Raw genomic sequence first — 14,212 nt, forward strand, 5'->3', positions numbered from 1 at the left:
TGTAATCATCTTACTTATCCAACATATAAACTGGTAGGGAAGATAAACATTATATCAACAGGTGTTATGTATTGAGTTGTGTCTTTCCTCCCACTCCCAAGTATGATGAAGTTCTAACTCCCAGAACCTGTCAATGTGACCTTATTCAGACTTGAGATCTTTGCAGATGTAACCATGATGAGGTCACACAGGATTTAGGGGCCTAATACAATGAGCTGTGTCCATATAAGAAGGGGAAATCCAGACACAGAGACACACAAAGAGAGCATTGTGTGATGAAGGAGGCAGAGATTATAGTGACTGTCTATACGCCAAAGAATGTAAATAATTGCTAGCAACCAACTAGGAAGAAGCAGGAAAGATCCTCCTTCCTAAGCAAAGTTCCTAGAAGAAACTGTAGTTGGAGTTTTAAAATAATGATGCTTTTCAGATTGCTTCCTAGTTCAGTACTAAGGTTGATATGAGGATAAGTGATTAAAACCTTTAATGGCTCTCAAATATATTCTGGATAAAATTCAGAATGTTCAACAAACACCACATAATTTTTCTCCTACCTACTTTTCCATTTCAACTTGTGTCATTTTTCCAACCACATGCTCAGTTCATTTTCTTGAATAATTTGAGGCATTTCTTGCCTCAGGGCTTTGGACAGGTTATATCCCCAATTCTCTACATTTTTTCAATCTTTAGTTTAAATCTCACTTTTTCAGACACAACTTCCCTGGACCTGAATTTGTGTGAAATCGAAGCTGTAGTCTCTTATTATATTTGCTTATATATCCAACACAATCTGTAGTTAGGCAGTAACTCAACATTATTCTAGTCTATAGTCCGGGCTTCCTTGGTGACTCAGCAGTAAAGAATCCTCCTGTCAATGCAGGAGACATGGGTTTAATCCCTAGGTGGGGAAGATTCCCTGGAGAAGGAACTGGCAACCCACTCTAGTATTCTTGCCTGGAAAGCCCCATGGACAGAGGAGCCTGATAGGCTACAGACCATGGGGTCACAAAAGAGATATGACTTAGCAACTAAACAACAAAGTCTATAGTCTATGTCGTGTAAATTCCTATCCCTCTTCACCCACCTCCCATATAGGTACCTTTAACTTTCAACTAGTGCTTTGGCTTTGTTTTTCTTTATAAAGAATAATAAAATTATGAGTCCTTATAGGATCATTCTACTTGATTCCCAGAGCTAAGTTATTCTTTAAACAATGAATTTTCATTTTTTTCACTCATATCTCTAATTTGAGAATTCTGGTCTAGAATATCAATCACATTTACATACAGTAAATCAGTTGCTGTCAAGAAGATTTATTGAAGAGAATTCAGCAAAGTGAAAACAGGCCCATTTTAACAATTGGTGTCAAAAAAGAATGAAGATGTATGTTCTTGAATTGCTAACCCAAAGCATAAGAAGAGTGCAGTATCAATGCTTAAGACCTGAAAAAAATTAACAAAAATTCAGGAAAGAGATTTTAAAGAAAAAAATTAAATTAATTCATATGTTTACATACAATATTGTTTTTGACAGATGTATACATTTGTAAAATATCATTTTGCCTTAGTTTGCATCCAGCATGAGCCAGGAACCCTGTAATATTTCTTATATTTCTTACATGTGGATGCTAAACAATTACTAAATAGCCTTATTTTTTCTATGAGTGTGGGTTTCAAATATATTTTTCAGTAGAGAATCATTGGTTGCATACTAAAAAGATATCTGTTTAGAATAAGCATTTAAGGTCTTTTAAAACTACAATTGTTTTTGAATATGTTGTTAATTTGATTCTCTTTGTCTCTAACTCACATTAAAATATGCTATTGAGGATTAACTAAAATGATGTATATGATTAGACGCAGTGGGGAGTGAGCTTGCTTTATTGCTCTCTCTTAATATCCCTGAAGGCTGGGATTAAAGATCTTATATTAAAATAAGTAATTATTGGATAACTCAATTAAACTTTGTGATAGTAGGGGAACTCTTGTATTGCTGACTTTTTAAAGTTTCCCAAAATATATTCTTCTGCATGACCACTATTTTTAAACCCGTGCATTTTCTAAATTTTGTACTTGCCTTAAACGCTCACATTCTTTCGTTTATTAAGATTTATTGCTTGCTGGACAAACTTCTTAGATGTTAAAACTAGCTGCCTAGGCTACTGCACAATACTTTGTGGCATTTCTGTTGTTGCTTTCAAATCAGGAACTCATCTGGTTCTTCTTTCAGTAGTTTAAAGACACCAGTTTCAGTTGTGAAATTGTCTTCTTTATGGTTGAATGCATCTAGATCAGGAGTAGTTCCTGACAATTCATCAGTATTCTTAGTTACAGATTCCATTCTATTATTTTCAGGCAAATCTTCTTCTGTAAGCGAATCTTCCATGAGGTTCATAGCTACTGATGTAGGGATGACGAAGTCATATCTGGATTCTACGGCAGTAAGCAGAACAGAATGACTCTCTTCTTCATTTGCCATATCCCTCTCCATCCAAACACTGACTTCATCTGTAGACTCTTCATCAGTTAGCAGAGCATCTTCTGGGTTATCTTTGTCTCTTTCAGCAGTGGTAGTGAGTTCAAACACAGTGATGAACTTTTCCTCATCAGAATCAGTTAGTTTAGGCACAACATTGGGGTCATTTTCTGGAAGAATTAAGTCAATTTCTGTTATTTTCTCTTCTGTAAGGGCAGTTATGTCTGGAATAGTGGTGAGGTTTCTTTCAGTAGTTGGAGTGATTTCAGCCTCAGGGACAGAGGAGTCAGTAATATGGGCATTCTCATCAGCAGGGACTTTGAACTTAACTGAGGAACTATAATTGCTTACATCAGATTTACCCATTGTAGTTGGAAGGATCGGGGTGTCAGCAATAGCAGCTGTGCTTTCCTTTGGTGTGCCAGAGACTTCAGATGTTAGTGACACATCTTTATCCCCTGGGTCAGTGGTATCCAAGAGAATATCTTCTTTTGCTATGTCCATGGAAAAATCTATTAAGGAAATGGCATCTGTTGATGAGATATTACCAGTTTTCACTGGCAAGAAGTTTTCAGTGATAGACTCACTAGCCATTGGGTTTTTAATGTCCATCAGAGTGGCAAATTCTTTCTCCAGGTGGGATTCAACATCATCTTCTGATTTTTGTCTTTCCTTTGGTGGTATAAGCTTGTTGCCTGTAGTTGTTGAAAAATCATTTTCTAGCATATAGTCATTTACTGAAGTAACGTGGTCTCCTTCTGAAGTAATAGTTGTTTCTGATTTAGGAATAGTGTTGTCAGCCCCAAAGAAGATGGTTGCCTCAGTTGTTGTCTTAGTGCTTTCTGCTGGAGGATGAGAATAAATTTTTGGCAAACCATCTTCAGCCATGGGACAAAGTGGCACCATGCACACTCAAAGGTCTTCCCCTGGGTGCAGTGGCATCCCTAGGCAGGAGAGTGGTGTTCATTATAGTGATTGAAGCATTTGTCATCATGGTGATTGTTGCATCAACCACAGGGCCACTGGCCCTGGCTCTCCTTGGAGGTTGTTTCTGTGCTCTGATTGGGCACTGAGTTATGAGTACTGACATTAAATGAAAGAACTTCCCAGGTGGAACTAGTGGTAAAGAATCTGCCTGCCAGTGCAGCAGACAAAAGAGACCTGGGTTCGATACTTGGGTTGGGAAGATCTCCTGGAGAAGGAAATGGCAACCCACTCTAGTATTCTAGTTTGGAAAAATCCCATGGACAGAGGAGCCTGGCAGGCTATAGTCCATGGGATTGCAGAGTTGGACATGACTGAACACTTGTCAGTAGTCTTAAATGAAAAGATAATAGAGCCCTCTCTGTTTATGAAATCAACATTAAAAGCCAAATAGTATAATTTTGGGAACTTGAGATTTACCATGTCTCTTTATAAGTGCTATACCTTCCAACATGTGTCTCGTGTCACTTGAAACATATAGCAAAGTCTGCCATGTACTTAATGGGTTTAGTGTCAATGAGGGAAATTTCAGGTGCCATGTATTATCAGCATCAGCTTCAGGCTACCTGTTTCTCAAGTAAGTAACAGTGTCTTTTGGAAATAAAGCATCTTCTCTTCAGATTCATAGTATTTAAATGTCTAAAACAAATTAATGACATTTTTGACAGTGAATGTAGCTGCAGAAGCTAATTAGGTAGTAGAGATTTCAGTTAATTATTTTCTTTAGAGCAGGAATTCTCACTTTTTCAGTAGGGATAATAAAAATAAGTTATTGGTCTGTTAGGGTCTTGCTAGTTTTCTTCTTCATTGTAGTTGATTTTATTGAATTAACTTGAATAATAGTGAGATTGTCCGATTTTGTAGGTCAAATTATTTAGGAATGGTTTTCTGTAGACAGTGTTATTTCAACCCCAAACACACAAAGACTTTTCTGGCAGAGAGTTGACGTTATACATAAAAATTCACCCAGAAACAAGATCAGGGTGTGAATAACTCTTCAGCCTTAATAATTATATCCTCAATTTCAGAGGGAGTATCTTTTTTTTTTTTTAAATGATGTTAGTCATCATTATTTTGTTATCATCCTTAAGCTTTAGCTAATTAGGTGAAAAGGGATTGTACTCTGATGTTAAGTTTTTCTTAATGTTGTTAAAAGGAACAGACTCAGGCAGAACTAAATCTGAAAAAAGGTAGTGGCATCACCCAGACCAGTAGTTTCCATCTCAAAGACAAATGCTTATTCTTCATTAAATATGGACTCAGCCTCAAAGTTTGGGCTTCCCTGGTGGCTCAATGGTAAAGAATCTACCTATAATGCAGGAGATGCAAGTTTGAATCAGGAAGATCCCCTGGAGAAGGGAATGGCTACCCACTCCAGTATTCTTGCCTGGGAAATCCCGTGGAAAGAGATGCCTAGCAGGCTATAGTCCACGGGGTCACAGAGTTGGGCATGACTAAGTGACTAAGCACGCATGAACTCAGCCTCAAAGTTTACAGTGTTGTCTCTCAGTTGATTGGTCTGGGACAAGTATATCACTACTTTCTGTGGAAATATCAGATAGGTTTTAAGATGGACAATTTTCACTTCAAATATATGGGCAGCTTTCCAGAAATGTTTTTGCTTCAAGATGCTACCATTACTCTTGAGAGCTCCAGTGTCTTTATTGATGTAGAGAATGCTGTCAGCATCCAGGACAAAGAAGGAAGTCTCAGGTTAGTTATAGACACATTAAAAAAAAATTTCTAAATAGAAATAAAGTCAGTTCCAGCACCATTAAAAGAAATATGAGGGTAAAGCCATTCTCTGGGTTGCCTAATTTAATGGGAGGTTTTTAACCTCTACTTTTTTTCTTTCTCATAATTTGGTATTTGTGAAGCTTGATTCAAGATAAAGCATATTATAAACAGAAGACTTGGTGGTTTTTTGGGGGAATTTTGTGTGTGTATGTGTACAAAAAGGGAAAAAATGTTAGTGTTAGGTGTATAACTGCTAAGTTATCTTAGAGTATTTGGTATTTGTTATGTTGAATAGAGTAAAAAATAAGGAGCAAAATATTCATTCTTATAAGCATTTATTCCTTGGTTAGAAATGTCAGGTAAAATGATAACAGCTTCATGAATAAAAATAGTCTTTCATTTCAGAGATTACTTCCATGATCACATCTACTCCCCCAGCGTGAGGTGGAATCACATTGGTTTTAGCATAAAAACGCATTTCTGTCTATGGAGAATAATTTTATTATAATATGTGTATTTTATATTGTTGATCTCAAAAAGGACACTTCAGATTGAGAGCATGTGTCATCCATCAAAAAACAGGAAGCATATGGAGAAAATCCTGGTGGGACTGTTGGAATTTTAGCAATCTTGACAATGGAACTGGAGTCATCTGCTACAAGGAACATAATTTATTTGACCAATGGATCATTCCTACCATATGTATTATCTGACATAAGAACAGAGGATCAGATTCTGTAAGTTTCATTTTATCTGAATAGTAGTTTCTTCCATTGTTTTAACATATATCACACTAATGAGAACATTTTGTCTTTTCCCAGAAAAATTTCAAATTTATGTCTACTCACATATCTCCTGTGGTACATATCTTCCTTATTTTGGCAGCTGCAGCAAGTTTGGTCGGGTAACATTTTTTTATGTTTCATTTGCTCATGGTGTTTGGCTTGGTGATTATGCATCCTTTTAGATAGCACTTTTTTTTAAGCCTATTTTTCTTTTTAGTGAAAAAGTAGGACCTGCTAACCAAAGGGATAGATTTTGCAGTAAGCCTCCAGGAAGGTCATTTGCCACCTTTATGATTTTCAGGAATACATGACTAGAATCCTCAGGTATAGACTTTGAAAAGGCTGATGGCATAGGGATGTCTACCATTGAGACTTTCTTTATATCGAGAATATCTTTCTATTTATCAGAAGAAATGTCATGTGAAGTTTTAAAAGAATCAACTGAGGCAGAATTCCCATTTAGAAAGAGTCTATATATGTTTAGATTTTGCAAATTTATTGGCAAAATAGAGTTCTTAACCTTAATTGACAGGATTATAATCAGAATGTAGCTGTTGTGGTCATAAAATCTTCAATAACAAAAGAATTCCCACCTTCAGAAACAGTGAAAGAACTGAGAGGAGCAGTTGCATTTTGAGATTTGATTGTATCAGGGTCCACTTTTTTCTCTTTCCTTCCAGTGATTGGAATGTTAGGTACTTGAGTAGGGAAATTGTAACTGAAGGATGTGTTAGCCTGTGGGATCACTATTTCTCTGTTTCCTGAGAAGATGGTATGTACAGCAGGGACAGCCAAGACCCTTATATCTGCTTTGTTGTTTGTAGGTGCTTCATGGATATACATTGGGTTAATTGTTTCTATCTGTGACTGAAGAATGTCAGTCTTAAAGTATCTATTTTAGCCTCCTTGTTAGATTGTGGTACTGTAGAAATTCCTTCAAATTAGGTAATATTTTTTTCTATTTCAACAATAGATTCATGTGTAGTATTTCTTCTTCCTTAAGTTTGAAATTCAGTATCTGTTGCCTTGAGATTGGCTACATTAAATTCCAACTGAGAATTTCCTTTTACCATGGAAATTATATATCCATGTTAAATAAAGATTCTCAATCATTGGGAATAGTGATAATTACTTCTGTGGGTAAGTATGAGTTCTCAGCCATCAAATGGGTTTCCTGAGGAACAGATCCCTCTAGAAGTGAATCCTTGGGTATGTGAAAGCTTGAGTAAGCTGCTCCAGGGGCACTATAATAATCCTTATTGACTAGTTTATTATCAGTGATGACACTTTTATTCACAAGGTAATGCCTCAGATATGCATCTTTTAGAAAGTTTGTTCCCACCTAAATAGCTGGATTATTTCTTCTTTTATTTGCACCTGTAAGGTGATTTTCTTCAAATTCAGTAGCTACATCTTTCACTGCAGAAGCTTTAGTTATCTCCTTCATGGAATAGAAATTTGGTTTACTGTATTCATTAGGCAAGAGTAGAAATCTTGATGGCTATTTCCTTGTGGTCTGAATTTTGATCACCAGAAGCATCAATATCAAAAATTTTGTTCTTAGTGATGATAGTAGCAGATGTCTTTGGCTTGACATCTACCATATTGTCTGAAGAACCAGTGGTATCAGCTTGAAGAACAGCATAGAATAAGTGTACAGCCTTTGGGATCCTTTGACCTTTAATACTCTGCCCTTCTGAGACAATGCCTTCATAAGTAAGTGGAGTCTGTAGACACAGGCTTCAATATCTCTGATATTGGCACTGTTGGGTGATACAAGTTTGCATCTTTTGTAAGTCTGGGGGCTGAAGTTTCTTTAGTAGGAGCATTAGAAGTTAGGATGAAAGTTTCAGGTAATCCTATAGATGAAAGTCTTAGAGATGTGGCACTATCTGATGATGGAAGGCTATAATGGCCAATGGTATTTTTGGTTGCAGTAGAGGTAGGGATATTTGGCATATTGGTGGACAGCTTTTTCAAAGGATAAAAGAAATTAAAAGTTGTGTTGATTGTACTTTCTGTGTCTTCATCCACTTTGGAGATGTCTTTACCTGAATGCTGAGCTAAAGGAAAATTATTAAACCTTGAGTCAGGCACTGCAGCTGTACCTGTTCTACCTTCAGTAAAATCGGGTTTCCTGGATGTGGTGGTGTCTCCTCTCCTGGGTGTAGCTACCTTATAAATGTTAATGTTTATAAGGTAATGTTAATCATCACTGTTTTATAAAGCAGAGTTAGTAACAGTTGTGAATGTTCTGCTGTCAGTTTGGGTTTTGTGTCTAGAAAAAGAGAGTAATCAATTATTTTATCTCCCAAGTCAAAGCCTTCAGAGAGAATTACAGTGCCATCAATACCATTTATGGTGCTTTTTTGCACAGATGATTTGTCAGAAAAACTAGAAGGAAAAGTTTTACTTGAATCAGTTATGAAGTGAGTTACAGGTTTGTTGGTATTGACACTGGCATTAGAATCTTTGAGAACAATGGGATCAAAGTTCTTGTTTTCCTGTCTAGGAGTTGTAGCTTGATAATTTTCTCCAGATTTGAACTCCGAGGATGTTGCTTTAGATAGACTGACTAAATGTCTTTGGGGCATACATGGCTAAACTTATTTTTATAAGAGAATTACTTGCTCTGTCCTCCAATTCAAAGGCATAGTTATCTGAGACATATTCAGAACCACTACCATCAGATAGTTATATAGTTCTCATTTGCTGGAGTGATTTTTCCTGCAGAAAAAATGTCCTCAACTGTTTCTGAACTGTCTTCTGTAAAATAGATGATTTCATACTCAGCAGTTGTTTCTTTCTCTATAAAATCTTTAGGCTCAAATATATTCCCTTTAAAAGTACTTGCCATATCCTTTTCAGAGGTAATGGTATTAGGGAAAATGATAACTTCTTTGGATGAAATAATTGTCTCATCAAATGGAATGTTATAGTCAGTCTTTTTGTTAGTATATTCTCCCCCAGTAGTAACAGGAACAAGTTCAGAATATTTGGAAGTTTCCAGGAATGTTATGAAATAAGGAGGAGGAAAAGTTGACCTATGTCGTAGGCCATTTATTTCAAGTGGAGAGTTTGTGATGGCTCCTCCGGTGTCAGTGAATTTATCAGGAGAGGCAGGCCTAGATGCTTCTGGGAGAGTTAATGTAGAATCGGCTAAAAATATCTTTTTAAAATTAGACTGTGTTTGAGGTCTGAAGGGTGTATCATCAAATTTAACAGTGAAAAGATCTTTCCTATTCTTATTGCTCTTGGAGAGAGGATTGGGCTTGATTCCAGATGGAACATCCACAGCCGGGATGAGAACTTTTGTATTTCTAAAGTGACTTAATTCAGATTTAGCAGCTGGATCTTCTTGATCAAAAAGATTAGTTATTTTCCTTCTCTCATGGACAATATTTTGAGAGTCTTCTTTGGGGGAAAAGGCTTTCATCATAGTTCTTTGAGACTTGGAATATAGTGTGTCTGTCTTAGTCTTATAATTGTCAGGAGTATCTCTATCCAGAGAGAAAAATGAGTCAATTTCACCATTAGTGGGAATATCTGAAAAAGTGGGTGATTCAGTTAGAACATTTGAGGCCAATGGATGGGAATGAGTGTCTGCTTGCATGATTATGGCCTGCCCCTCTGGAACATCACTTTCATTAATGGCATCACCATATTCAGTTGGTCTCTTTAACATTTCCAACCTAGATAGTAAAGATTCAGACAAGGAGTTATCTGTCATTAGGCCAGAAATTTCAGGATTTTCAGTTAAGGAAGTAGGAGTGAACACGGCAGATGTTAATAGAGATGAGAGTCCTCTAGACTCAACTTTGTCTTTTCCAGGTAACGTGGAATCACCTCCTTCATAACTATCTTCAGTGGAAAAAACAATGAAGTCAGCCACAGTGCTGGATGCCTTATTCAGAGATGAGGAAAAGGTTGAAGGTTTGTTTGCATCCTCAGTATTTTTATTGATGAAGGGAAGATCATCATCAGGAGTGACATTGAACTCAACTAAAGGAATAATGTTGTTCTGTGAATGGGGCATATCTTCCAACTTTGAGTTAAATCTATTTGCATCAAATCTGCCTGATATAGAGGGTTTTGCACCATCTGGGGCAACATTATTATACAAAACAGATGAGATACCTTTCCTATTGAATTGGTCTTTATATTCTACAGGCTTGCTGATCACAGCAGGATCTGTAGAGTCAGTTGTGATTATTCTGTCCTTTTTCATTCTTGTCATGAGTTCTGGGCCTGGAACAAATGGATACTCCATTATTTTGCCTTTAGGGAGAGCAATAATGGTGTTATCTCCAGTTAGAGAACTATATTCTATAACTGTTTCAACTGGAAACTCAGGTGAGGAGGTCCAATTTGAGTCACTTGGAGAATAAATCATGGACCCGGGAGACTTTGTGTTAAAATGGACAATAGAACTTTTGAGAGCAGTAGGATCATTGTCAGAATTACGAATGTCCTCTCTGGGGACCAAGTTTTGGTGTTTCCTGTCAGTTTTGATATCAATTGGATATCCTTGGGTTAAATATTCAGAGATTGCTGTGCTGGCAGCGGGTGCATAAGACTCAGATACACTGAAGTCGTTAGTATGTGTGCCCTTTCCTATAAGGGGACCATTTCCTTCCTTCACTAGTTCAAGGATGTAGTTATTTGTAGCATATTCAAGAGCATTGTCAACAGGTATAATAGTTACTATATCATTACTATTTAGAATATTTTGACCTGCCAAAAAGGTATCATGTGTCTTTTCTGAAATATTTTCTGTAAAAGAAGCTTCTTCCATGAAGGCTGTGTCTTTCTTCATAAAAGTCTTTTCTCCAAATTTATTATTATCAATAATGTTTTTAGTGCCTTTTGTTGAAATAATGGTAGTGGGGGAAATATTGGCTTTAACAGAGGCGATATTGCTTTCTCCAGATGGAATATTATTATTAGCCTTTGTTATGATGCCTTTTTTCTTTTTGACAACTGGAGCAACTTTGTAATACTTAGAAGAACGACTGAATATTGTGAAATCAGAAGGAAGAGGAGTTGGTTTCCATGACGATAACCTGTCTGTTCCACTGGAAGAGTTTACAATGGTCCCTTCTCCAATAGCGACTTTAGTAGAACTTGGAACATTAGACCTAGATGCTTCTGGAAGAGTTAATGTGGAGCCAACTGAAGAGATTCCTTTTACATTAGAGTATGCTTGAGGGTTAGTAGAAGTAACATCAAATTTAACAGTGAAAGAATTCTCTTTCAGTGTATTTGCATCTCTTAGAGGAAAATTGCCCATTTCAGAAATATTGACTTCCTCTTCCATGTTGTTGTCACTCTTCGGCAGAGAATTAGACCCAGTTACTGAGGAAAGGATTTTCTCTCCAGTTGGACTGAGAACAATTGCATTTGTAATGTGACCTGCATTAAATTTAGTAGCTGGGTCTTCTTGATCAGGAAAATTAGCTATTTTTCCTTCTTCATAGACTCTATTTTGAGAGACTTTTATAGGATAAAAGGCTTTTATGATTGTTCTATGAGGTTCAGAATATATTTCATCTGTTTTAATTTTAGAAATGTCGACAGTTCCTCTGTTTGCTGAGGGAAGTGAATCAGACTCATTATATGTAGGATTGTCTGCAGAAGCAGTGGAACCAATGGGAAGCTTAGTGGAGGTCAAGGAGTAGAGCTTCAAATCAGTTCCATTAGTAATGGTATCACCACCATCATTAGCAGAATTAGGGTATTCCATCATTGTCTCAAACGTATTTGACCATGCAGTTGAAGTAGCCAAAGGGTTATTTATCACTGGGTCAAAGGTTTCAAGAGTTTTAGTTGAGGCATTAGAAATGAAAATGGGCTTTTCTGGAATTTGTAGAGTTAGGAATTCTTTAGACCTAATATTTTCCTCTGGAGACATGGAATCACCTCTGTCATCAGTATTGTCAATGGAGAGAGTAGTGGTATCATTCACAGTGTGGCCTGTAGGTGAGGAAGAGATTGATGCCTCACTGTTTAAAATTTTGATCTCTTCATTGATAGAAGAAAGTTTGCCATCAGCGATGACACTGAAATCAGCGAAGGAATAATGCTTTCCCATGAGTGTGGCATCTCTGCCATATTAGTTTTTTCTTTAACATTGGGTAATGAAATATTTTCTGCCTTACCTTGGGAATCAGTGTTATAAGTAGCAGATGGAATGACTTTACTGTAGAATTGGTTCTTATTTTCTAATGGAGAGGTGATCACCAAGGAATCAATGTGTCCATCTAGGAACTTCCTTCCATTCACCATATTTACTGTTATTTCTGGATTTGAAGCAAGGGTATAGTCCATTCTTTTGTCTTCAGGGAAGATAATGCTGGTGTCATCTTCTTTTAAAGTGCCTCCTTTTAGAGGTATTTTACCTAGAAATTTGTGAAGATTCTCACTTGTGTGAGTTGGTGGGTAAGTCATAGATCTGGGAACTTTATAATTCAAATTGTCAGTGGAATTGAGACTATTATCCAGGCCAGAACTGAAGTGTTCCTCTCTCGATATCAAATTTTGCAGCATTTCCTTAGTTTTTGTTTCTGCTGGGGCTCCTTGAAATAAATGTTTGTATGCATCAGCACTGGAGTAGAGTGGGTGAGACCCAACTATTTTGGGGTCATAAATGAGAGTAGGTTCTTTAGTAACTGGACTGTTATTCTCCTCCCGTGGTTCAAGGACATATTTCTTTATAACGTCCTCAAAAACTGTGGCATCAAACACAGGACTTATTACATCCTCATCATCTGGAACATTTTCACCCTCTGAGGTAATGTTTGAGATGTTTTCTGTAATAAGAGCTACTTCATTTTCAGTGTTTATATCTTTCCCTACAAAATTTCTTTGCACAGATCTGTTAGTAAAAATAATGTTTAACATGTCTTTTGTTGAAGTATTGGTACTAGGAGAAATGATGTCTTTGTTAGATGGAGAATTTCTTTCCTGAAATGGAGTATTATTATTAGTCTTTGTTGTAGTATCTTTTTTCATTTTGAAAACTGGATCAAGTTCAGAATATCTTGATGAACTCACAGCAGTTGTAAAATCAAAAGGAAAAGGAGTTGATTTCCACAGTTGCTCATAGGATCCAATGGGAACATTATGAAACAAACCTATAGGACCTGCATCTTCATCAGACAGAGCAGAACTTTTCTCCTTAGGCTTTAAAGTCTTTTCATGAGACAAGGTGGAATCAGCTGAAAGTATTCTTTTTAAACTGGGAGGAGCTTGAGGTCTAGCAGAAATATTAAATCTACCAATGAAAGGGTTCTCTCTCAATGTTCTTGAGTCTCCTAAGATGAAATTGCCTGCTTTGGAAACAATGAGTTCCTCCTCCTTGTTACTATTGCTCTTGGAGAGAGTACTGGGCTTGGGGGCTGAGAGAAGTGTTTTCTCCAAAGTTGGAATGAGAACTGTTGCATTTGTAATGTGACTTAAATCAAATTTAGCATTGGTGTCTTCCTCAACAGAGAATGTGGCCATTTTCCTTATTTCAGAAGGGAAAGAACTTATTTGTGTAGGTAAAAGGACTTTCATTGTTGTATCCAAAGGTTGAACATCTGTCTTAATTTTAGAAATGTTAACAGTCTTTCTCTCCACAGTGGATGGCAAATCAGGCCCACCATCTATGGAATTCCTGGTAAAAGTTACTGAATTAGCAGAGGGAATAACTGAGTCCAAGGAATGGGGCTGAAGGTCTGTTTGGATTTTAATTACCTGATTTTCTGAAATATCAGTTCCATGAATGAGATCAAGGTATTTAGTCACTCTCTCTGGTACTAATGATACTGTCTTTGAAGAGTCAGTCAAAGACCCATCACTTCTTAGAGCAGAATCCTCAGTTAGGACTTGAGGCATGAGAATGACACTTTCTCTTGTTTGTAGAGTTGGGAATTCTTTAGATATAATGTTATTTTCATTAGTTTGTATAGACTCACCTCCTTCATAACTATTCTCAAGGGAAATAGCAGTGGTATCAGCCCTAGTGTGAGGTGTCTTCATAGGTGAAAAATAAGCTGAAACCCTGTTTTTTTTATTCCCAGAATTTTCAACAACAAAGGAAAGTTCAATATCAGGGTTGACACTAACTGAAGGATCAGTGGCATCTTGTGAATGGTAACTCTCTGGCTTGAAAGCTGTGTCTTCATTATATTTCAACTTGAGTGACATACTGGGTACCCTCTGGTCATACAGCACAGTGTATGGGACTG

General features: G+C 36.9%; 1 protein-coding gene across 1 annotated transcript; it reads right to left on the reverse strand.

Moving 5' to 3' along the window:
• Positions 1-2,081: 2,081 nt before the first annotated feature.
• On the reverse strand, positions 2,082-3,430 carry CABS1 (calcium binding protein, spermatid associated 1). The gene has a single exon (XM_006071121.4). It carries the CDS (start codon positions 3,379-3,381, stop codon positions 2,197-2,199), a length of 1,185 nt encoding a protein of 394 aa, XP_006071183.3. The 5' UTR covers positions 3,382-3,430; the 3' UTR covers positions 2,082-2,196.
• Between the last annotated feature and the right edge of the window lie 10,782 nt (positions 3,431-14,212).

This window comes from Bubalus bubalis, chromosome 7 (assembly GCF_019923935.1).
Source record: "Bubalus bubalis isolate 160015118507 breed Murrah chromosome 7, NDDB_SH_1, whole genome shotgun sequence".
In the NCBI taxonomy this organism is placed as follows: Eukaryota; Metazoa; Chordata; class Mammalia; order Artiodactyla; family Bovidae; genus Bubalus; species Bubalus bubalis.